Here is a 25,750-nt window from a genome sequence, read left to right as displayed (position 1 = left end):
CTGTGCACCCATCTTCCTTTGCCCATCATGTTGACGCATTTTCCCCTTCTTTCATATCATCCCTTCCTCCATTTATCTCCCCATTCATACATCTCAGGACAGGGAATCCAATATCAGCATGCCCTGGGGTTACTCGTAGGAGAGGATGAGGCACAAAGATGCAATAAAGGGTGAGAAGTGATCGATGTCTGAGATCAGATGAACTGTCAGCATCAGGCAAGCTGACCCCTCACACACCACCTCCCCTAACACACACATAAAAAAAACACAGACCTCATCCCATTCTGCTATTATTTGGATAATGCACTGAAGCCATTTTTATCCTTGCTGTTTACGCATCCCATGGCACCAGAGCTCGGAAAAATGATAAGAACACCATGGTGTTTACTTAACATACAAAAGACAGACACTTGGCAGGGGACGTGTTTATGAACAGTGATAAATACTCCCTTTCCATTCCTAATAAGACAACAATGATGAGAGCACCTTATAAAGGCAGAGTAACGGGTGCTGTGAACTCCCTATGAATCTATAAAAACAGTTCAGTCTGTTCGGATAAATGAGCGACTCTGACCCATTTACTGTATGTGTGAAAAAAAAAAAAAGGAGGGGGGGGGGGGGGGGGGGAACCTCCCCAGGGTCAAAGCTCTCATTATCACATTGAATCCTGGAAATGAAAGATCTCAGTCCCTTCTCCCTATTCAGTGTGTGCAGTCGTTATTACACATGCATAGTATATCATGTATTTCATCACACATCAATAAGTAAGTATATCAATTTTCATATATAACCTTACCACTGAAGTACTGTTGCTTCTATATTACTGCAACACTGCTAAAAATACAAACAAAAAAGTGGTTTGTGAAGATGTAAAGGCCTCCGGTGGGTTGTTGACTGATTTCAACTAACGGCAGCAAAGACACTGTTGCAAGAAGAGCATTGAAATGCTTTGAATTTTACTTCATCCATTTAAAAGGAAAAATTCCACCAAACCCACACCAATCACAGTTGGAAAACTACAGCAAAAACTCTAACTAACCCCACTAAATCTATTGCGAGCTATGGTTAAATTTAACCCAAAGGGGGAAAATATATGCTTTGTCCAATAAATATAATACTGGTGCTTGGTTGAAGTTCCAACCGTAACAAACACGATGAGAAGTGTTTGTTACGGTTGGAACTTCAAAGACAGTTGTGTCAGTATCTGACAGTTATTCAACTGAACCTCATTTAATGTACCTGAACATATTAGTCCAAATGAGGTATAACATTTCTCTGAATATAGACTATAAAAGGAAAAGCTGAAAAGCCAAAGTTATACATTTGCATTTAAAGGGAACATTTAGTCTTTGTACTTTGACTAGATTTCAGTTTTACAACATTTCTCCCGTTAAATCTCCTCACCAACAATAAACTATAAAAGGTGTTGTTTTCTGCAGCAAAAGCCCTCAGGGTCCTCGAAACCGCCTAGAACAACAGGCTTATTATCCAGTGGAAAGTTTGAACGTTTACAACTCTTTTCTTGTTTAACCCTATCCCACCTCTCTCTCTCTCTCTCTGGGCCCTTTAGTTGGATTGTCAGCATAACAACATAGTCCATGGTGCCTAATTAAGATTCACGCATAAACTAAAAGAAGTAAGCTTGCTTGTTTCCTTGAAAGAGTTGCAGCTACTGCCATTATCATCACTACGATTATGATTAAATGTCACAAACATAGCCATGGCACAGATATCTACAGCAATGTCTTGCTTCGAGTTTTCACCGCATACATTTTGGCTACAGAATATAGAGACAAGCCCGCAACAAGAACTGATGGGAAATGTCTCCCTGTCGCAGACAATTGTTAATAAATATCTCTTCCTGCTCAACTTCCAGACTAACAAACTGACAGCTGGCTCCTCTCTGAGTGGGATGAGTCTTACCTTCAAGGCGGCAGACCTCTTCCGCAGCAGCTGTTCAATGTTCCTGGCTGCTCTGGCCACCAGCTCCTCTGCATCATTCTGCTCCACACTGTAAAGGTGTTGGTTTCTCAGAAATATCTGGAGAGATATAGGGAGTGATGGTTTATGATCACACATGCATTTGACGATTTTATAAAGACTTGATGTCAGATTTTTTTTGTTCGTTTCGCTAATAAATCGAATACAAGTTTTGCTTGAAAACATGGACGTATACAGGTCATTTCAGAAATTTACAATGCCTTAATTTGAATTTTAAATAAGCAGTGCAACTTCCCTCATTCACTTATGTATGTGAAGGTCCATAACTGTGTAAATTGTAGATTATATGCGTGTGTGTAGTGGGTGTTAATACCTGAGTGAGGCTCTTCCCGGCTGTGGCCGTGTCTGCCAGGGTGACCAGCTCTTTCTGCATCTGATCAACCCATTCTTTAATCCTACGGGGACAAAGCAATGCACACATTGGATCTTGTGACCCAGACGGAACCAGTTTAAACAGCACATCACAGATATTCCACAATACAATGAAGCTGTCAATCAGGTTATCTTACATCCATCTTCTAACAAGACCACCCCGCCACACAGCATCAAAACAAACAAGGGCCAAAAGGGAATCACTCCGATAGGTCGAGCAAAGTGTCAGCCAATTGAACGTGAATCACCGGGAACAAATTCAAAGTCATCTGTCCGACACGTGTCACTTGGTGTCACCCAATACGACTGCTTTTGTGTGAGTTCAAACATAAAGTCGGCCAATCACAAAAGTGTCAGCCGCTGTTGTGACTGGTGATGGTGATGCGAGTGGACAGGTGAGAGGCAGGAGGTGGCCGGGGCCAATGTACCTCTCTGTGTATCAAAGAGCTCCAGGGACATCAGGTGCAGCCTGCTGGTGTGCACACTCAGGATTATACCTTCCTTTCATCCTCCTCCAATCATCATGTCAAAGCAGAATAACCTCACATGCATTACAATACAGGGACACAGTACATCCCCTCCCTGTGTCCTGAACACAGTGGCGATGGATAGAGATTAGTGAGGGAAAAGCGACAAAGACCTAAAACACTAAGGCATTAAGTGAATAATCTGACACAAAGGTGAGGCGCGCCTGGTGTGAGAGGCTTGCAGTGGCAAAATACGTATGTGCATGTAGGTGCATTAATTCACCATATATGCTGGCATGCATGCACAGACACGCGCACGCACGCACGGACACGGACACACACGGACACACACACACGGACACACACACGGACAGACACTGAGACAGGGACATTAATATTGCATGAGAATGAAACAGGTCTCTATCGGATACAGACAGCGCTCTGCATTCACAATAACACAGACCCAGCTGTGATCCTTTCAAATGGTAAAGATATGAATTAAAGTCGCATACGCAAGCAGTGGAACAAACCAAGAAGAAGAGGAACGTGTACCCAGGAGATGTTCCCAACCTGTTCCCGCAGTGTGATGAAAAGTCACGCAAGTGACAGTATTTGTGCACAAAAAAAAATCTAATCTGATGCTTAATGCGGCCGAGGGAGCTGGTAAGATGCAAAACAAAGAGAAGAAGGTGCCGAAGAGGAAAAACGAAAAAGAAATGGGTAGGATGCATCGGGGGATGCACAACGCATAGTGAATGAGGAAAAATTCATGACAAGAACGCCTGTGAAGAGAGATGAGGATGAGAATACCAGAGGGGACAGTTTGAAACTGTTGAGGAAAACAGATGGTATGTAGAGACCGGGTCTGGCATGATTCAGCAGCCATCCCATTATTCCCACCTGCTTCAAAGGTTTCTGGAAAACACTGTTGTCTGAAGCTTTGCAGAGACTCGTGGCTGTGTGAAACATATTAACATAGATATCCATATCTACTGTGTGCCACGGTGATTGAAGAGGCATCATTAGCCGCCAGCCAATGGGAAAAGACCTCAGTAGAGCCAGGTGACCAGGAGCTGGCCACCAGGTGATTCACCACCAGAAGGGACGCGTGAGATTCGATTTGAATCCAGCTCTTAAAAAACATTTGAGGAACGAACAGTGGAGAAGATTTGAGACAGTCTCTGGCATGTGCTCAATATACCCACAGTTAAGGGACGTTGTTCGGCAGACACAAAAATAAAGTAGTTCCTCCTGGCCGCCTGCAGTGCACGGCGCTCTTCGGAAAGAAGGCTACGGCAATTTAAGTTCGCAGGCGTCGTGGCGCACACTCAGACGCCATTCGAGCTCACCGTGTGCTTTGAGCTCCCGTAAGTTTCCTCAACTTCACGCCGCCGCTACCTCACGTCTACTCACGTCGTTACTTCCGCAGTCGCGGAGTGATACGAGACCTGTGCGAACCGCTTCGAGGTGTGAACCAATCAGATCGCTCGATTTGACCTACCGTTTTATATAATCCCTGAGCATATTGTACTGTTGATAGCGAATCTAATTTCAATATTTAGATCATTTGAAAAATATAAAATAATGCATAGGCCTGTCAATATAAATTTCTTTACATCAGTGTTTCTTAATCAACTCTGGTATTTCTGTACTGTATATATGTTTTTTTACTTATCAGCCAATAATAATACACCAGTGATAAGCTAATGGCCGCCTGTAATATTGGTCACTCGACATCCTCAACATCTTAGATAGGTTTGGAGACTATACACTTTTTTTAACAGAAAACCTGTGGCCCAAACTGATTCATGGAGTTTGAAAATAATGTACTTAGTCGCATTATCAGAAGTACAGGATTAAGAGTTTTTGTTGCTTATTTTTGTAATACTTTTTTATACTAAATGCTTTTCATACTGCTTCTAGTGACATGGTGAGAAACTGGCACTCCTCTTTTGTCCTCGTCTACTCTCTTCTCTCCTCTTAAATCAGGGCTAGCCAATGCTGCCTTCTTAATAGCATTTGCTACTAAAAATAGACGTGTGCTATCGGTAAATGTTATTCAGTAGAAGTTGTGCCATTGAACAATTCAGCCCAAGCAGGGTCTATTTTTTCTTTTAACACAACAACAACAATGACGATGACGCGGCCACTGCCCTGAACCAGTGTTGCCAGTTGAAAAAAATATTGCGATCCCCATCACCAAGGGCCCTTGAGACGTATATTTGCTGAAGACTCATGAGTTGGAAGGAGCTGGATAGAATGCCCTGCTGATTAGTTAGCTACCTAGCAAAGAAATGCAAATCGCAAAATCATTTATTCATTATTACAAAAGACCAGGTGCGACAGAATGTGTAGCGGCAGAGAACAGTGATGAGAATTGATGCGGATCAGCTTGGAGGGGCCCCTGGCAGAAACTTTGGATCCGACTCCAGCTGTGGATCGCTGGCTGAGCTCAAAGCGGACCAGAAGACCTGCTTACAAGAAGCTGAATTACAGGTATCCTCCCTGTCTGAAACAACGACTGCATTCTAAATGGACTTCCTCCCTGACACAAAACCTTGTGTCCTTGCAGATTCAGATGAATTAAATCATTTTAAAATTCCCCGTGTGATACAAAATTTCTGAGGTGAGCGACATATGTGTACCTTGGGGAAACACAGCGAGCTGCTTGTGAGGTATTAGTGGACTTTGGAGCCTTCAGCGTGTGCACACGCTCTTCCAGGGACTTGACATTCAGGGAAGCAGAGGCTCGTCTCTCCAGAGTTCTGCTTTTGTGAAATCTACTGCTATCAGTGTAAATCTCTACGAAAAGAAACTCTCAGGTGCTGACGGATGGATAAGTCAACCCAGGCTATGGTGTTGTATGTGTGCATGTGGTCTTGTGCATGTCGAGTGTGGATGACATGGAGTTCTCTTCTGTACACTCTTTTTTTTTGTTCAAATACATGTATATTTAATACATTTTGTCAAAGGCTTTATAAAAGTGCTACAAATTCTACAAAAAAAAACAACAACTTTGTTTGTATGTGCCTGTGTGAGTGCAGTTGCCAAAGACACAAAGAAACCGCCCTGTTAAGTGCTCACTTGGCTCATTACATACAGCAAAAACCATAAAAGAGAAAATTATACTCACCCCAAAGCTACAGGCCTATTGTTTTATATGATTATTCACAAATTTGCTAATTAAATTAGACATAAAAAAAAACAGATGTGCAGTATTATCTACAGGCGTAAAAAAATCTCTGCACATTTATTCCTCATCTTTAAAAACACCCTTTGAGGTCCCAACCTGGTTTAATGGCAATGCTTTATAATTACCACGAGGTGAGACCTACTGTCAGTCCCTCATGGCTGATCGATGTGAAGTCACATCAACCCCCTGAAATCGTGGCTGATGCTTCTCATTTTAGCTCTTCCGATACAAACACAAATTAAGTGAAGCGAAGTTGTTATAGTCTCGCCATCTGTCAAACTGTTACTCATACTTATATATTGTACATTCTTATCAATGGTTAGATTTAACGATGTGATGATTCAGAGATGCCCAAATGGTTATGAAGCCATTGTCGTTCTGCTGAAGATGCAAAATGTTTCCGCTCTGGTTGCTAGGCTGGAGCCTCTGGTACTACACAGGATAATTAAAAGACACACACACACACACACACACACACACACACACACACACACACAAATGGCAACTGGGTCAGACTCTGCCCTACATTGTTTTTCAGACACAGGAAGAGCAAATGAGAACTAAAACAAAAAGACGGAAAGAGTCAGATGTGTTTGTGGAACCATTGCTTTGGAACTCGGCGATGTAATGAGCTGGCCCTTTGCTTGTACGTCAATGGGAGGCTGTGGTTAAACTGCAGTCTAATTACACATCATTATAGAGGCAAAGACAGAAGTGGTTCGGTCCAGACAGCATAGTGGAATGAGGCATGGAAACACCAACAGTGATGCACCAGAACCGTCCATGGTGATACCCGTATCCCGATTTATTTTCTTCTTTTTCTGGATGATCTGGTAGAGGATCCAGACCATAGAATTATATAGGTCCTCCACAACCTTTCTGCTTCTAATAGAATAGAATTCAGCAACCACTCCAGAAACAAGAAAGGCCATGGAAATATAAAGATGGCAACGGTGAATGGCTACCATAGCAAACGCATGAGCAGACTGCCAGTATCCACTCTAACATGCACTTCAGGCTCCAACCTTACAGAATATCTTTGTTTGTCAGACTGGACTGCACATTTGTAGATATATCAATGAATATAATATAACAAATACATATATACCTTCCGAACTATTCTGTATTGTAATGTATGATGTGAATATGAAGCGTCTAATGGAACTGGCTTCCACAATTTCTCATTCATACTGCAGACGCACTCACTCGCTCATTCATAAGTCGACAATGAGCATCCAGCAGCTTCTGCAGGAGGGACTGTGAGCTCTTCATTGCTTCCACCATTAGGCTGCACAAATACAGATGTCTTTTGTGAGACTGTCCTCCACCAAAAAAAGGGCTACATAGGTTGTTTTTTTCCCAAGCAGCGTATTACGACCCATGTGGCCGTTTTTAAGACCGCAGTAAACGGCCGCTCGAGGTCAGCGGTTGACAGGTCATAACCAACCATAACTCCATCAATGTTTGTGCATTTCAATGGATTTGTTTTTTATTCTGTAAAGTAATCGTGCTGATTCTCTGCCATGTCACCCTTACCGGAACCCTTAACTTTACAAAAATAAAGCCCACGATGGTCATATTTTACACATATGACATAGTCCGGCGTATGAGTTGGAGGACTTGTTGTTTTTTGTTGTTGTCACTGTGTAGTGGGATTTAGAGGGACACTGAAAAGAAAATATGTGTACGTTTGCTGCTACACGGACCAAATGTGCAGCAGTATAGCTCATTTGGGCGACTTGTAATTTGGGGATTTTGATATCAGCAAGGGCATTTCTGTAATTCTATTCTGTTGATGCTGCAGAGCTGAACTCCATTTGCACTTAGCTGTATTATTTCATATTTAGTCAACCCTCTGCGGGTTGCACAAACTTCCATGAAGGTCTGACATTTGCTAAAATAGTGGTCTGGTGAAAAAACTTTAAATTCAAGTAAAAAAAATTATAAAATGACTTACGGGCAAATAGTGTTCAAATGTCATAGCTTGCAAGATTTCTATGTAACTGGATACATAAATGTGAGTTTTCACCGTTTTTCCATGAACACATTATATCTCTATTATAAAAGTAAACGTATTTTGAGAGATGTCCTGGCTAAATAAATAATAATGAAGTTTATTTATTGGTGGAATAAATAGAGGTGCAGCTCAAAACCAATCCAAAAGACGTGACAGAAACCTCCCATGGATTGATGAGTATTTCACCACTGTAATACCAGCTAAATTTTGTTTTTTCTCTGATGCTGCCCAGGGTTTGTTTTATAGTTTGAAACAGAACATGATTCTCTATGCACTGTCAAAAAAAAGGGGCATAAATAAATAAATAAATAAATAAATAAATAAAAAATACTGCTGGAACCTTTTCTCCTGCGAAGTGGCTCTGGGTCTATTATAATTATACGCATGAAAGACAAGTGGAGCAGCATGGGGCCACTTCCACTCCTCGGCAACTTCGTGGACACATGTGGCTGGGGGGGCCACCGCGGCCCCCCAGCCGGCGACGCGCTGCCGATTGCGGGGACCACAATCGGCATCGCCCGCCTGGAGCCGAGTGGCCGGCGGAGCGCAGTAACACGGCGTGTGCCGCCACCGTCACACCCGTCACCCTCGACGAGGACCCCGATGAAAACGACCCCCCCCCCCCCCCCCCCTCGGGGGCCACGGACGCCACGAGGAGCCACGCAGACGGGATGACACGCGAGCGGCTGTACTCACACGAGCTGCGTCGGGAACTGCGACGCCAAGTAGCCGCTGTGCCACGACAGGACCAGGAGCAGCCAGACTCGCACCCTGCCGCAGGTATCCATTGTTAAATAAACAAATACATAGAAGGCGGCTGGGGGGCGGGGTGGTGCTGGTGGGAGGGGGGGGGGGGTTCCCGACGCACGTCAACACCGGGTGTGATCCAGTCCCCTCCGCCGCCGGTGAGTCTGTCGCTCCCCTCGCAGATTAACGAACCCTGACACCTCTAATCTGATCACCGGCCATCCACAGCTCTAACAGGTACTGGAGCGGGATGTTTCAGTCCCTCTCTCTCTCTCCCTCTCTCTCTCTCCCCCCCCCCCCCTCTCTCTCTCTGACACACACACACACACACACCGTCCCCTCCCCTCCCCTCCCCTCCCATACCATCAAGTGGAAAAACAGAATCCCACATGCTCCTCAGACCTGGTCATGGGCTCACCCCTGTGCTCTACTCATCGCTGCTCTTATTGACCCCTAATGCAATCTACACTGTCCATGTCACGCTCATGGGAGCTGGTGTTACAAAACATCTGTTTTTGGTAGCTCAACATATAGTATAGGAACATATATGTACATGAAAACAAGTCAATATTCCTCCCTTGGATGTGTACTCTACAATCGTACATATTGTGGGCAACATTTTTTTTCTTTTCACCTGCGTATAAAGAAACACCTGCTGAAAGGAGGGTCTGCCTATACAGGTGCAGTCACAAGCACGTGAAGCACGCTGAATTGCAGATGCAGGTTTTAGCTCTTTAAAAAGCGAACCCACAAACTCTCTAATGGCTCCAACCTTGAGGGATTGGGTTCATTTTACTGGCTCTGATGTAGCAGATGTACCATCACCATCAATCGTCCCGGTAGCGTGAGTGGCAGCAATCAGAGAAACTGCTGCGCGTGGGAATCACCGCCTGAGTGACATGTGTTCATATTGATTTCACACATCGCCTATTTATAGGTGTACAAACCTTATGAGAAAAGTACAGTAAATTGCAGGGCCATCAATCATATACCTGTTTTTTTACAAGATTGAAATTGTAAAATCATAAGATGAATGTAGAAATTACAGAAAATATGTTATATATGTTTGTATCAAATATATATATATGCGCTCATCACTGTGGAATATAACGCATCGCAGTTTCTGTCATCATGCGAAATTAGGAGCATCAACAATTTATCAATTTGATTGAATGATATGAATAAGAAAGGAGGAACAACATAAAACCTACGGTGTGTATGTGTGTGTGTGTGTGTGTGTGTGTGTAATTCAGGCCTGGAGGGAGGGCAGGGCAAAGCAACCAGGATGCTTGGGGATTTGGTTATCAATCGTTGCCTGGCAACCACACACCATCTCTCGTGTCCCCCTCCATCCCCCTATCCCCCGCTCTCTTTGTCTCTCCCATCCTCACCTATCCCCCTCCTCTCACTGTACTGCACTGTGCCCCCCCCCCCCCTCCTCTTCCTCTCAGTTTCTCCTGACCCCTTCACTCCCCCGTCACATCACCCTGTCCACAATCTCTGTCACTACACCTTTCTCACACTCATTTCCCCCCCAGCAGACGAACAGGTGCACCTGCTGATGGGATGGAGAAAAAACTAAGTAAACGGCGAGAACAGGAGAGGGGCGTGAAAGTGGAGGAACATGATTTCAAAGAGCAGGGTGGAGAGGATGGAGAGGTGGAGGTCTCTTCTGAGCACATGTCCCTATTCAGCTTCTTCTTTTTTTATTAAATGGGAACATCTCACACTACGATCTCGAAAAAGAAGGAGGTGTCAGACTAATGTCTCCACTGCGGCACCTCTCCCCACGTGAGAAATAGGTTATAGTAAATGTAATGGTATCTATCAGGCAGTGTAACTTTGTATGTATTCTTCATGGTTACATGACTCAAATTCCTTTCACGTGTAAGAAACGTTTTACACATGAGACTATCAACTTTGGTTTGTTCTTTGTTCCTGCATTTTTTGAAAAACAACAACAAAGTGTGAATTCCCAAACAGTATTTCTATAATAACCCTATATAACGATCAGCCTAAAAGGCTAATCCTGACTCCAGAAGAGAGATCCACCTGTAGACATGGACATCCTTGTCCATGTTAATGTAATAATGTGCAAAAGCACCACTAGTTACTGTTACTTTAAAGTTGGGGTTATTTGACGGATTATACTGCCATCTAGAGGTAATGCATTACAATCACAAGAATTGGTATATTATAGAATGGGACTTTAATACACTAAACTGGATTATAGTCTTTTTTTTCACCTTGTAGGTTTCACAAGGGACTGTAATTTTTGTGTATGTATGATATAACTTTCTGGCAGTAAACTAAGTGTACTAAAGGACAAAATTAAAAGCTAGAAAAAAATAGCAGAAAACAAGACACATTCACTTAAGCTATCAGCAGGACAAATAGTTTACAAGTCTAAATGAGGTAAGATTCACCTATAGGCATTGAACTATCAGTGGCCTTAGCATATGAGTAGCAGAAGACAAATCCTTACCAACAGACACATCGCTCAGCCTCTTTGACGAGTGTAGGACATCAAATTCAGGGCAGTTTCATTAAGCAGCATTTTTTTTCTTCTCTTAGATGGTCCTGTAAGATATATATAGATCAAATGTGGCAGTAATTCTGGCAGTAGTAACAACACAGCAGTTGTGAACCCAGAACCAGACACAGGCACAAAAATAAAAGTGGGATGACCAATGTGTTGCAGTGACAAAGGAAGCAAACTGGAGCCATTCTGTGGACTGATTGTAGACTGTCCAACATCAGACTATTCATGGAACTACATTTTTTAAATGACACACATCTGTGATGTCAAATATTTTGTTCAATTCCTATTTCATTCCGTTTTGTTATTTATTTCAATAATCATACTCACTTAAAACTATTTTTGCCATATTTTACTTTGACCTATATAAGTATAGCAGTTTTGGGTTTGTTTTGGTTTTGTATCTTTTTTTGTTATGCTGTGTCCTTTTGCATCTTTCCATCATGAAGTGTTCTGTTGAACACATTCATTAGATCGTTTTTAAGCTCATCAAACTTTTAACACACTAATGTAAGAGTTATATACTTTTTCTACCTTTAGCTCATACATATTTAATGTTCATTTGTCAAATCAAGATCACAATTTTGATATGAAATCAACTAATTCCAACAATCTTTGCTAATGTTAATTGTTAATGTTGATTTTAGAATTTTGTTGGTTTTTCTAAAGCCATAATATTATGTTTGTTATTATTATCATTAGTGTTTAAAGTTGGTCCTCCAATACATCCACTTCTTGTAGAACAAGAAGCGTCTTCTCTGCAACAGCCAAGCTACTCTGTCACTGTATTAGCTTGAGCCAACACTGCCTCACAGTGGCCATGTCTCCACATCGCAGCTACATAAACGCATCAAAATCACGACCAAGTCTATTATTTTATAGATGGAATCTGTAACTTGTAAGATGCAGGTTCTTATATATACCAAAGTAAATGCCATGACATTAAAATCAACAAAAAAAAAAGTTTATGCATAGGCACAGATTAGTTATTTTTTTGGTATACTAGAAAAAAAAATATTGATGTGGAGGATAATTTCTTTAAAAAAAAAGGTAATGGAAAAAAGGAAAAAATATTGTACATAATCTACAGAGGATGAACCATAAACCACAAAGTGGCGCACGGCGATGTAACCCTGTCTATAATAACATAACAATAAATAAGGAATCAAATGTTCATACTGAAAGTGTTGTTCTATAATTACATGTATTAAAGCCAGTGTGCATTACTTTGGCGCCATCTGGTGGCAGCATAAACAATGCTTTGTTGCTGTTCTTGCTATGACAAGTCAAAATGTCTGCTCTGAACATGGCCAATTATCACTGACAACAGAAACAAGCTCAACTCTGCCTGTGTAATATAGCTTCTCTTAATATTTATTCTTTAGACTCAGGGGAAACAGCTCTTTTTTTTTTACAGCACAATTTGCATATTATCTGAACACATCCCGTGTACAACCACAAAACCATCACATTAGATTCTTTGTTTTTACACTGAAGTGAACATATTTCTTTACAGCCAGCATACAGATAAATCTATACATATTCTGTCTCTTTTTAAACATAATCTGTAGGCAAAATATACTGACAAACCATCAACAAAACATGCAACATCCCAAACATAAGTCTCAGATAACTATTGAAGTTGATTTGACATTTTCTTTTTTTCCCTTTGTGTTGCTTTTCAGCTGTTTACAGGACATGGTTGTACAGACAGTCATTGGTTGACAGCACATGTTTTGATTACACAGTCAACTCCCCTTACACAACTACAGACACACAATGCTGTACAATTGTAAGTCTTTTAGTTTTTTTTTCTTCTTTTTGTCGACACTCACATGCGCAAACCTTGGACAATATAAACATTCAATCTTTGTAGAAAATAAACACTTTATGTACACATGTCAAACGACTCGAATCACATTCACACCCCTTCAGGACGACAACAAATGGATGGATTCACAATTACAGGCAACAGCTGATCTGAACAAACAAACAGTATTTAGCTCGAGGAAAGTCTAATGAAACACGAGGGGCTAAACAGTCATGACTGAGCACGGAGGGAATACGTCTTTTTTTTACTGTACTTTGTACACCGACTGTTCAGTAGACCATGGACAAGATGTTCTGAGGGTGATTTCTCCCCGGATTGTGCATTGTGTTTCATAACCCCGACATGTTTGCATGTTTTTCTTTTGACACAAAGATACAAAATGTACACCACAATATTTTCTGCCACCACATACGGCATGATTCTGTTCATTTCAGTGCAGAAACACAAAACACGTAATCTTGCATGTCATGATAAGTTAAAAATGAGACAAGAAGAAAATAACTATGTAATAATAAAGTGCACAAGCTTCAAATAGATGTTAATAACTTTTAACATCAATATATATATATATATATTAAAACCAGTAAAAAAAATCATATATGTAATTTCATATCTAATATTTTCTTTCAATGATGTACAAATTAAAGTTATTTTCTATAGACATATTTTAAGACTGTATGTGCACACATTAATCATTTTATTCCACAAAACTAATGCATTCAAACACATCTATGTTGCATAGAAGTACTTCAAAAGAACTAATGAGTCAGGGGGAAATAAGGGTTGGCACTGCAAAACAATTATCTGAAAAAATCAACCATGTTTCCTTTCATTGTATGTCCTCTTTTTATTTTACTGTTGCTGTAAGATTCAAGTGACCTCCTGTTCTTAGTGTATTTGTTGTATATTTAATTCTGAAAAAAAATTGCATAAGCCCTATGATATGCCTAAATACACTGACAAAGGATCACTTAATCACTTGCTATCACTCTGTAGATATGGTGGCAAAACATTTCAGGATGATTTCATGGCTCACTTGCTCAACCATTAGCACATGGCTCCATGTTTTCTTCTCACCCACACATGCCTGAACCCCAGAGGGCCTGAGTGAGAGTCACAGGCAGTGAAAGAGGCTGGTTCACTGTGTAACAACGGGAGTCACTGACATAAAACATTATAGTTTTACAGCACATCCAGACACACAGAGGAACCTTGACGTTTGACTGATAGGAACAAGTTTTTTTCCTCATTTTATTTTTAGGTAAATCTCAGTCCAGGTTTTTTTTTTTGTTTACTAATACACAAAGAACAGCAAGGCTGTCATACGTAAGTAATGACAGTTGCAGGTCAACGTATGGTTTTGACACATGGTGTGTGCGAATCACATATCCATTCCAACAGTGCAATTACACAAAGAAAAATAAATATTCGCATTCTCTGAGCAACTACAACAGCCTTAAAATCAAAATGCTGGACACATGACACAGATGGGATCAATTGGTGTCATCCTCAACGATTGGTTTTTCACATTCAACGCAGAATGTGCTTTGGGCTTCGGAGCACGAGAAGCTATTCCTTGTATTTGTAAGTCTAAGCATGCCAGTGAAATAGCAACGTGCCACAGGATGTTGACCTTGACCTTTATTTAAGGTCCATCTCAGCCATGCTGAATATCTAGTGGTGCATCAGTGTGTTCAGAGGACTAAAGGAGCTATTTTCAAGAACATCCTTGAGCTCACATAGGTCCACATTCACATGGCATTTCTTTTTTCTTTTTTTTTTTTTACAACTGCCTAGACCATAGACCAAAGAAGCCTATTGGATTGTCAGTGCGCCACCCACATCCTCCATCTAGCAGAATTGATGTGTATATCTAATCATATATAATCATCTGACAAGTGAATCATATATTATATGTATATCATATTTAGATATATTCAGAATCTGATATCCGATATATCTGATACATAAACACCACACTGTTCATGTGATTCTCTGATATGTTCTGTACTCTGTATGTGTGATATCTACATCTGAAGTGCTGTACATGTTATCTTCATCCCATAGCAAAAGTCAACTGTTTGACTAAATTCTAGATAAAGGCTTTCTTAATTCATTTTTTTATTTTACTTTTGTAAGATAAAACTGACATATTTCTAAAAACAAAATGCATTCCTTCATCATTAAAGACACTGATGTCCACACACATCAAAACCATCATTTGGGCATTACAACTATGACTGTCATATGATCAAACACTATGCTTATTCAGATGATGGTTCTGCGATTAAAGTGAAATTCACCCTTTTTCAAAATAATCGTTCCCGTTGACAGATATGTCAGCTCAGTTGCACAACACCAAAAAAACAATGTGTCATGAGGATTATGGAATTGGAACTATGGTAGGAAAGACATCACTGCGCTCAAAGCCATATTGCTGCAGTCTGTTTCAGTGCCTGCTGTGGAATTTGCATCCTACAAGCAAAGTCCACAACCGGTAGGTACTCGACGTGTCAAGAGGTGGATGTGTGCTGGCAGTGTTGGACTGATACATTTGCTATGGTATTAGCACATAATGCCCTCCTCCTTCATAAATGACCAACCGAGGAAGTAAATCAAATGGATCTTTTTCTATCCTCTTCTCGATATTTTTCTTTTTTTTTGCTTTATCCATTTTTTTCGAGATTGGATCTCTGAAGTAGTTCACACCGGCTTCACCTTTTGTCGATCGGCTTCTCCTTCTTGGTGCGGTGCTCAGGGGTTGGTCTGAGTGGAGCTGACGAAGAGCTTGTGCCAGCTCACCACTCTCTTCCTCATGTCCACCTTGTCGAGCCAGATGTAGGCTTCCCCGATCAGCGTCTTCTTCATGAACTTCCCTCCATTAGACACCAAGAAGAGCTGAAAATACATCGGAGGGAGGAAACACATTTGTCATCCATCATTCTGCTGCTGTCCATGTGTTGCTAAAACATGTTATTTAGCATGCATAATGCATAAGAGGACCAAGTGACAAATTCTGATTCACTGATTAATATGCAAATGGTATAATTGTGTTATTTTTTATTACAAATAGGACAACGAATAAATGTAATTATATTTGTTACATATTTTTATATTTCATTTTTCATTTAACACTGAGTGTAATTTAAATGCAACTGTCTGTGTAGAATAATGTTCTAATAAGAAATTAGCAGCTGCATTAAGATGTTCAAATCCAGCCGCCCACAGGAGGGGGTTCGGCCTCGCTGCTGCTACACGAGGCAGCAGACCAGTTCATGAAACCTATGATAATGATGTTTAATACATGTTTCGTCAGATGTTTCAAACATCCGGGGTTAAACTGCAATGAGCGATTATGGAGATTTTGGGTTGTTTCTGTCATTGAGTATGAAACATCACGTTTGACAGCTGGACAGAGCCAGTTCAGTAGTTTCTGTGTGGCTGCACTTGTGTCGTGTGGGTGTCTGTTGTACCTGTATGGCATGTCCCGTTGGGTTTAGAGGGAATCTGAAGGTCTCGTTGAAAGAAGGCTCCCTGTCATGTCGACAAACTCGGGTTTTCTTCTTGATGATCCTCTTCTGAGTGGCCACATTCACCACATACAGCTTCACATACAGGTCTGAAGGAGAATTAGAAAAATGACAAATAAGGATTGGTGTGAAAATACAAAACAATTCTATCGAACATAAAAGATAAATAAATATGTATTTTTTTAAATCCCACACAAGCGTGTGCACAAATACACACTACTTCCCGACCTGGTAGGTGATCTGGGCTTTTGAACTTGTAGGTGATGTTCCTGCACTGAAGGATTTCCAAAACCAATTGGTCCCCTTCCGTCTTCACCTCCTTCTTGAGAGCGACCTTGATCTCCCCCATTACTTGTGTTTTACCAGCTAAAAACAACGATGAAAGAGAGACGCGAGTGATGAGTTCATACAGTAAAGCTGTTGTAAAGGAGATTTCTATATACTGTATATAGTGCAGGGTAATATGCGTCCACAGGCAGGTTCCTACAGTTGCACAGAAAGGCATGTACTTGTAGCGTCACTTAAGCTTATTTAAATAAATATAACAATCATGCATCACCAGGGGAGAGAACATATCTGCAGTTTCACAGGCTTATTGACTGTGATGTGCTTCTATTGATATTCAAATGTTTTTTTTAAAGATATTTTTAGGGGGCATTTTTGAACATTTATTGACAGGACAGTGTTAAGTGTAAAATGGGGGAGAGAGTGGGGAAGACAAGCAGCAAAGGGCCAGGATCGGAGTCGAACCCATGCGCTACAGGAGGAATCAAGCACTCAGTAGTGTTTTTAGGGTTTTTACTGAGACAGCGTCGGGGTAAAATGTGATAAATGAGTCGTCAGGCTCCTTGGATGTGACCTCATGACCCTCATCTGTGTAACAGCTGCCGGACTGCAGCCTAAAATGACCTTGGGCTCTCTGTTACAAAATTGAAACTGGAGAGGGAAGGCTGGCATCGTGACACCTGAGCCACGTAGATATAGTTATGACAGTGGGTGGGATCGTGTGACATCCACTTCTCCTCCACTATCCCAGGCCGTGCATCGAGTCATTATGCTGGGTAGGTATTGCTAAATGACAAGGAGCACTTAACACAACGTTCAACTCCACAATCGAAATGGTGTCATCATGGAAACACAGAGAGGAGGTGGTCAAACCAGTGGCTGGCTAAAGAAATAACTATCGGTGTCGTTATTCAAAATATCCAGCAGGTGGAGACCTACAACCAAGTAAGAGAACAGGAATCAAGTTTTCCTTTCTGTCATGGCCTTGAGAACAGAGGACATTTCTGGAACTTGCCTTCATTTTCTGGTGTCCCTAGTTGGTTTTTGTCAGTGCCGTTAGGAATAGTCTTACCACTGTGAAGGGGGGGAAGAAAACAACAACACATGAGCGCTGCTTTATTCTCAATACACCATCTCTGTGCCAACATCCGCCACATACGGCCTTACATGCGTGGCACTTGAAAAATGGCACTGTCCACTCCGGTGCCCGCCCCCTCTTCCCCATCCAGACCTCCATAGGCGTCTCCCACAAGACTGGGGGCGGAGAGCACCACTGACCCCGAGACGTCGGCCAGCCGGTGTCCTGGTCCTGAGGGCGGCAAAAACAAGTGTAGTGGTGAGGAAATCTCTCAATCAATCCATCTTTCTATCATCTATCCATCTGTCTATCTATTACAACAAATTGTGTCTCCGTCGACACAGCTTTTACCACACATGCATGCATGTCCAACAGACACGCCGAGACACTTCACACTCGCAGCCATCACTCACCCGCTGACAGTGACGCTTGTCTGTCACCCACATAACTTTGACTGAGCATCACATCACAGCATATCAAGGGAGGACCAGATCATCATAGATGACAGTTTGTCCTTCAATTTATCAGTACGGTGTGTAACCTCAGTTAACACACGGCAAATCCCTTTGCTAGAAATAAATGAAGGTCACCAAGTGAAGTGTAGACATGAAAATGAAATGAAAGTGATGTTCTTTCATAGACTTAGACATTATTTGTTCTTGGCTCCTGGCTCCTGTCGAATTATGCACATACCATACAGTGTGAAAGAGCTTGATTAGTTCCGGGAATATATGAAATGTTTCTGTCTAGACAGGGTGGAAACATTCTTTGCTTCCACCGACAGTGTTCAGAACCTATATATGGTTTAAAATGATGACTAATAGAAGTGACTGTAGATTATGTTTCGAAACACAATTTTTGACTCAAAAGTAAAAGCTGGGAATTCCCATCTTATAGCCAATTAAATCAAAATATCAACCACACCAAAAAGAATGAAGCATATGTGCTTATGTACACAGACATTCACAGACTTACATATATGAAAATCATTAAATGAGAAATATCTCAATTAATTTGATGCTTCAATTATTTACACGTGGTGTTATGGACTTTTTTTTGTTTCCTATCAGTTTTATTTAGTGTTATTGCATTATGGTTAATACAGAAGGGGTAATCATATTTATTACTATTATCCTATGTTGTCTCACCTTCCCTTGACACTTGTGTTCCATTCATGGATAGCTGACCGCTTTACTCTCATTGGCCGGTGAGTGCAGAGTGAGCCTCCTGTTGACTTTTGAACCTCTCGATGTTTCTGTGTTTCCTGGTTTGACTCGTTCAGTCTCTCATTTGAGTCCCCTTTGTTTTAGGTGGTGGGAACAGAAAAGGGCTGGGTAGGGAGGGGATTCTGCGTGCCATACATGTCTGTGTCTGTGTATGTGTGTGTGTGTGTGTGTGTGTGTGTGTGTGTGTGTGTTTCTTTTGACCTCATTTATATGGCACACACACACGTGCACACACACACACATGGACAGACTGCAGCGTCACAAAGTCCTCAGTGGCCAGGGGGCAGTAGCCAGGGGAGCTGCAACTGCATGCTTAAATAGCTCTCACACTGGGCTCACTTATCTCAGAAAGGGAAGACAACATAACTCTTCGTTTTGAGGGCATCACACTACAGACTGTGCATTAACATGAATATGTGTTGTTTAAAACATATTAATATGGTATAAGACGTGAGGAATTGCCATCCCAGCTTGGTTTCTATACGAGGTGCATTTTTTTTGTTGTTTTTTTTGCAAACTGGGGATGTGTAGAAACCATATGCTTGGGACTGACACATGCACACAACATGTAGAAACAGAGGAGTGTGGGGCTCTAAATCTGGATTCAATAATATACATTTATTCCTTAGTTGTTGTTTTTTTAATATATATTAGTTGTTAAATTATTATGCAGTGTTAATAACTCACACTAATACATCACCTCCATGTCCTGCTAATATAACCAAAGAGGTAAGATGCTAAACAGATGGACAATATCAAATGCTGTATTTTAATTAGGCTATTTAGTGAATTGAATGTGTCAGATTGATATATTTTAACATTTTTGATTTCAGGACTGAGTGAAATTAGATTTTTACAACAAGTTAGATTTTGTTTACAGTACGTCAGTTATTTGGCTTTTACATACGTCTTGAATTTTGTTTAGTGACTATATTTATGAGATTGCAGGGTTTAATCAATTTATGGTGAAAGAAAAACAAAAAGACGGTGAAAGCAGAAGGCAAAGGTAAAATGTTAAGGGAGTGATTACAGCAGTTCAGGTTTTCATCAAACGCTCTCAGAAGTTGCATGCTCAGGAAAAAAAAGGAAGCATGTCACAGGAAGTATATCCTGGGCAGGGGTGGGATTTACTTGGTTGCAGACGGGACTGTTGGACGGCAGCCTCGGCGGCAGCAATGGCTATCCCAGCATCCTCGAGGTGGGCCTGAGTGACGCTACTCTTGCTTTGGCTCCGGGAGGGTCCATGGGAGCGCAGTTGGCCGTCGGAGGAAGACTTGGAGCTGCCTGGGCTGCTGTGGGACTTTTCCAAAGGGAGCATCTGCACATCTGCAGGAAAATGGAATAGAGGTAAAGATGAAAATAAGTTACACGCTGTTAAATATTCTTAATATTTCATGCACCGTGGAAGCCCTGATTGTGCCATATATCAATTGTAATTACAGCGGTCAACAAGTTATTTGTATTTTGGTTCCTATGGTAACAGCTTTATCTCTATGACAACTGAGTGTCCACCTAAAATACAGTTTTTGTCGCAAATTAGAACCTGCAAATGTCATTGCTCAGAATAACTGGTAATGAACACGAGGAGAATTGTTTTACCTTTAGCTGGGTCAGGGAAGATTCCATGACTTCTGCTCTTGATTACAGAGTTTTTGGGTGAATCATGACTCCCGTCTCCCTGTCCTGGTGCTAAACCATGTCCCATACCATACCCAGGCCCTGACATATGGCCCTGGCCTTGGCCAGGACCCAGACCTGACCCAGAGCCTGGTGGGCCTTGAGTACCATGATGGGCTCTGCTGTGCTCAATACTCTCACTCTGCTCCATCAGAGGCAGCCAGCGAGGAGTGTTGTCCAGCTGGGCAGTGTTCGACAAGTCAATCAACACCTGAGACACAATCAGCAAACACGCAGAGAAAGAGACAGGGGAAAAGAATTATATATAGATACTTGAATCAATCCCAGCACCGGTAGAGAAATATTCACTGGTAAGAGGGGGAATTTGTACGGAAGTAGATAAGAGGCACAGCAAGGAAACAGTTAATTTGCCAAACAGTTGCAATGCACACTGCCTTTAGGACAAGATAAACAGAAACGTGTGCTAAATTCTCACAATACAGATTTACAGGCGTGAAGCAAAGTTTGACTTTGTGAGAGGAGAGGCTAATATTATTGGGTTGTCTGATGAAAACCTGCTTCACTGAACAAAAAGGAAGCAGAAGAAACCCATTGTGCGGGTTAAATACAAAATGCTTTTGACATTTTTAGACACGGGATACTAATCCCAAAAGCACTCACTTCTCCAAGGAAGTCATTGGAGGATGATCTGTCATAGTCCCACACTGTCACCTCCAGCGTCTTTTTCTTTAACTGGATAGAAAGAATGAGGGAGAGGAGTGAGGGGCACGGATTATTGTGAGGGATCTTCGGTGAATATGCATTGTATGTGTGAGGCAGAACAGTGTGTGTGTGTGTGTGTGTGTGTGTTTGCCTGTGTTTGTGTGTATGTGGGCCAGGAAACTGGGGGGAAAAAAACAGCTCAGAATAAAGGGAAATCCTTTGCTGTAAATTAATGAGACGTGAGGAGTTGCGTCCGACTTGGTTTGTTCCGGTATATGTTCATGCATGTGTGTATCATTGGGAATTTTTCACAGTATGTGTGTACAGTATGGGTGAATGAGCAATGCAGCAGCATTTTCAAGGCCAGCAGTGAGCCTTGATTACATGTAACACAAGGCAGCCCACTGCCTTCACAGGCCTCCTTTCTCTGACCACTGAAGCTACCGCATCTGCACTCATCCTTCACAGTTGTAATCACTGTCTGGGTGGTGTCTCTGTCACAAGCAACACGTGCACCTCACAAACCCAGAGATCCGAGAATAAAACATGCCCAAAAAAGAGTGACAGTCGAGCACACGATTATCAAGTTTCTCTGACTCTTTTTGTTATAACCACTCGCATTTAGGCTTTCTGTGTTGAGTGTGTGAGGGCAGAAATCATGGTTGTTAGTTGAATCTTTAGAGTGCCGAGAAGAGGTTGAATTGGGATACTGACAACAGCCCCAGGGACAAACCACGAGGACTGAATCCTAATAAGAGTATAAGACATCCAGTTTGCCCAACACTGGCCCGCAGCACATACAGTGACTGCGGAAGCATGTCAGAGTAAAGAGTTTCTGTGTGTGTGTGTGTGTGTGTGTGTGTGTGTGTGTGTGTGTGTGTGTGTGTGTGTGTTTGTGTCAATGGGTGTATTCTGAACGGTACCTGTTCCAAATGAATGTTCTTGTAGATAACAGTCTGGTTCCATTCTGGGTTCATTGTCTTCTGGGCATACTTGGTCCTTCTCTTGTTATCAGCACTGATAAGTCAGGATATTCACAATGATAACCAGCATGAAATTAAAAATGTATGCTTCTTGCTTGACCCAACGGCAAACATTCACCAAACGGCGATATACTCAATAGATGTGGGACTGAATAGATGTTTGTAAAATGGTCATCGTCTTTTTGTGGAAAACGTTTTGACTAAAATCACAAAACTACTTCAGAGATAGAAGCTGAGGCGAGCTAAATGTGAGAGGCATGGAGAGAAAAAGCAATGACAGAAGTGTTTCTTAAACACCATGGATTAGAGCAGACACTTAGACAGACAACAAAGGCCACAACAAAAGGGTGGAAAACCACTTTGGAGACATACAGTAATTCAGAGAAAGAAAAACATAACACCAACTAAAAGCAAAGATCAGCACCACACTACCTTGCATTCTGGACAACCATGACTTGGCTGAGGGAGTCCAGAAGAGGAAGAGGAGGGCAGATATCACAAACAAGAAAAGCAAAAACACAAAAACCAGTCAGAGAAGCCCAAAGAGCTCAACGAAAGGGCAGTAGGGGAGAGAGATCTGAGGCAATCAATATTCTTCGCACGCTGTACCAGTGTTTTTGTGCCCAAGCGATGTTTGTGACGCAAAACCAAAAACCCTCACGATGATTACAGTAAGTCACTATTCTGACCTGACTTCATGCTAACGTCAGATAAATACTTCAGAAAAATATTATTCATAGGAAACCAGCCGGAGAACAAATCTGCTCTCCTACAGAGCTTTCCTTTCTAACCTTCAGCGTGGGTAGCGAGGGCTTATAATCTCATAAACAGGTCTAATGGGATCTTTATCTAAGAGCAGATACGGTTACAGAGCAGATAAAGGCTGGATCGATCTTTCCTCTTGCTATTCACAGGCTCTCCTGAAGACAGTCGAGCAGACAGGGATGAGAGAAGGAAGGTCGGGATATAACACTAGGGGACGAGACTAGTATTTATAAGTACTTATACTACTTTTGGAAGTAGTTACTTATACTACGTATAAGTAACTACTTCCAACCTTCAAGTCAAAAGTGGGCGGAGTAGGAAGAGCTTGTGAATTCAACAACACAGCGTATGTTTGCACACACGTACTCCATGACCAGGTAATCTGACACCTTGTAATGTAGCAGTATGGCGTCTCCTCTCACAGCCCTCTCATGTTAAACGACATCAAAAACACCCATCCATCGATTCATAGAGACTGAATCAAATGACACAGTAAATGACTGCCTCATATCGGGTCCTGTCTCACTCTCACATACAAACTCAAGTAGTTAGTGGTGGTAGTTCCACACGGCACAGTCAATACAAAGTCAAAAAGAAATAGGGGGAGAGAAAACAAGACAGACACAGAAGCAGAAAGGGAGACACAGACCGGACATTGACGAACACTCAAACACACTCAGAACTCACCCTCTCCCTGGTAGGAGGTAGACCTTGACAAAGGGGTCAGAGTAGCCGTCGTTGTCCCTCTGGGCTAGGTTCCTGGCCTGCAGGACGTGGACGATCAGGTTTCCAAGGTTTCTGTCGTAGTTGATCTGGAGCTGAGGGGAAAAGAGAGGAGTGGCAAGAGAGGCAATCTGTTGTGCTGCATCTTCATTTTAAAAGTGGTTCTAGTACATTTTTGGAAAGTGGTCTTGTACCTGAATTTCTCCAGTGATGGGGTGAGGCATATTCATCACCTCTGTTGTCTGGTAAAGGAAAGAATAAAAGGAAGGGTGAAGGGCATGCAATGGTTATTAATGATTGTTCCTTGATTAGTCAAAGAGACAATGGTGACAGACCGGACTTGACCAACAAAGAAAAGTTCATAACATACTTAAGGATTAGGTTGCAGTACACAGGGCTCGCATGAAATATAAATTGCAGCAGCTGAATGGGTTGCAGAGTTAAGATTCCTCATTGGGTCTATTGAGTCTTGGGAGAAACTTGACTGTTTTTGCATTGTGATTGACTGGGAAGTACAAGTACAAATACATGTCAATTGTCTATAGGTTATTTTTAACTAGGTATTTATCTCTATTTGTGCTACATAATGGAACTTATTTTTTTCTATAAATGTGATATGTTTCCAAATATCAAGCATTTGCACATTTGTTTAAAATGAAACATTCACGCAAACACGTCTGATGTGTATAGGCACCCATAGCCAGGGTCATGCACTCTACTCTACTACTGTACTCTATCCACTGTTTTCTTGATCTATTATAATTGGTCTGTCACTCTCTGGTGAACACACTCACGCCATTTGACCTTCACATGCAACCTCTCCTTTGTAGTGTTGTGTGTTGTAATACTAATGGAATCACAGCAGCCAAGGAGCTTGGCGGATCAAGGTTTCACTGCAGGCTAATACAGACCCATACTATTATTTTTTATTTAATTGTATTATTATTATTATAATTTTATTAGCATTTCATATACAGACTAGACTGACTGACACAAAACTCAGAATTAAAAGCCAGTCACAGACTATTTACATTTCTTTCTTGTAGTACACTGAATTTGACACAACTGAAGACTGAATGCATGTTGTCGGGTCAAATCCACTATACCTTGTGTCGCTGTTTTTTGTTAATGGCAGGAGAAGCAGGCTGGCCAGGGCTTGGCACACCACTGGAGGCAGCCGATCCAGTACCTGAGTGGAGGATTGAAGTGCGCTCTAGTGCAGAGAGAACCCCCAACCCCCCAGGCAGTACCCCTGTACCCGCCGTACCAGGAGCCTGCTGCTGCGACACCTTCTGCAGTTCTGCGGCCAACTGATTAGGATCCACCCCAGGGGAACGCTGCCCACCTTTTGAGACAATAGTGAATAGTAATGCACATTGTGTCCATGTGAAATAGGTACACAGATACATGCATGCATGCAGACATAACAACAAATCCTTGTACATACCAGCCTTAAGCTGGACATGGTGCTCCAGGGCTTGTGGGTGCTCAGAGTCAGACAGCATATTAAGGTCGCTGTTTGGATCCATACAGGAAATTTATAATGGAATATCAACCAGTGCATCTTAGCAGTAATCAGTCATTGAGTGATATTTGTCAGATGACGGGATGTGGAATGAGTAGCGGAGAAAGGAGAGGGGGAGGGGACGAGTG

At 41.8% G+C, this 25,750-nt stretch overlaps 2 protein-coding genes across 13 annotated transcripts in view; both read right to left on the bottom strand.

Annotated features, from left to right (window-relative positions):
- Positions 1 to 9,049, bottom strand: part of LOC118315579 (voltage-dependent calcium channel subunit alpha-2/delta-1) — a 54,659-nt gene extending 45,610 nt beyond the window's left edge. For 4 of the 7 annotated variants that reach the window (XM_035642970.2, XM_035642972.2, XM_035642974.2 and 1 more), the window contains exons 1-3: positions 8,747 to 9,049; positions 2,315 to 2,396; positions 1,924 to 2,040 (exon numbers count right to left, since the gene is read on the bottom strand). In XM_035642970.2, coding sequence (XP_035498863.2) covers positions 1,924 to 2,040; positions 2,315 to 2,396; positions 8,747 to 8,838 — 291 coding nt within the window. In that variant the 5' untranslated portion in view covers positions 8,839 to 9,049. Of the gene's footprint in view, positions 1 to 1,923; positions 2,041 to 2,314; positions 2,397 to 4,189; positions 4,249 to 8,746 lie in introns of those variants that run through there. The other 3 variants (XM_035642971.2, XM_035642976.2, XM_035642975.2) reach the window with 2 other exon arrangements.
- Positions 9,050 to 12,687: 3,638 nt separating this feature from the next.
- pclob (piccolo presynaptic cytomatrix protein b) overlaps positions 12,688 to 25,750 on the bottom strand; it is a 52,214-nt gene continuing 39,151 nt past the window's right edge. For 3 of the 6 annotated variants that reach the window (XM_035642680.2, XM_047333296.1, XM_035642683.2), the window contains 14 exons: positions 25,545 to 25,612; positions 25,204 to 25,442; positions 24,292 to 24,339; positions 24,062 to 24,192; positions 23,042 to 23,068; positions 22,550 to 22,643; positions 21,585 to 21,656; positions 20,886 to 21,174; positions 20,418 to 20,612; positions 18,150 to 18,291; positions 17,998 to 18,056; positions 16,926 to 17,063; positions 16,641 to 16,786; positions 12,688 to 16,065 (listed from right to left, as the gene is read on the bottom strand). In XM_035642680.2, coding sequence (XP_035498573.2) covers positions 15,922 to 16,065; positions 16,641 to 16,786; positions 16,926 to 17,063; positions 17,998 to 18,056; positions 18,150 to 18,291; positions 20,418 to 20,612; positions 20,886 to 21,174; positions 21,585 to 21,656; positions 22,550 to 22,643; positions 23,042 to 23,068; positions 24,062 to 24,192; positions 24,292 to 24,339; positions 25,204 to 25,442; positions 25,545 to 25,612 — 1,792 coding nt within the window. In that variant the 3' untranslated portion in view covers positions 12,688 to 15,921. Of the gene's footprint in view, positions 16,066 to 16,640; positions 16,787 to 16,925; positions 17,064 to 17,997; positions 18,057 to 18,149; positions 18,292 to 20,417; positions 20,613 to 20,885; positions 21,175 to 21,584; positions 21,657 to 22,549; positions 22,644 to 23,041; positions 23,069 to 24,061; positions 24,193 to 24,291; positions 24,340 to 25,203; positions 25,443 to 25,544; positions 25,613 to 25,750 lie in introns of those variants that run through there. The other 3 variants (XM_035642681.2, XM_047333297.1, XM_035642684.2) reach the window with 2 other exon arrangements.

This window comes from Scophthalmus maximus, chromosome 7 (assembly GCF_022379125.1).
Source record: "Scophthalmus maximus strain ysfricsl-2021 chromosome 7, ASM2237912v1, whole genome shotgun sequence".
NCBI lineage: Eukaryota > Metazoa > Chordata > Actinopteri > Pleuronectiformes > Scophthalmidae > Scophthalmus > Scophthalmus maximus.
Note: the sequence above shows the minus strand (reverse complement) of the source record. Positions and strands in the feature narration are given on the sequence as shown.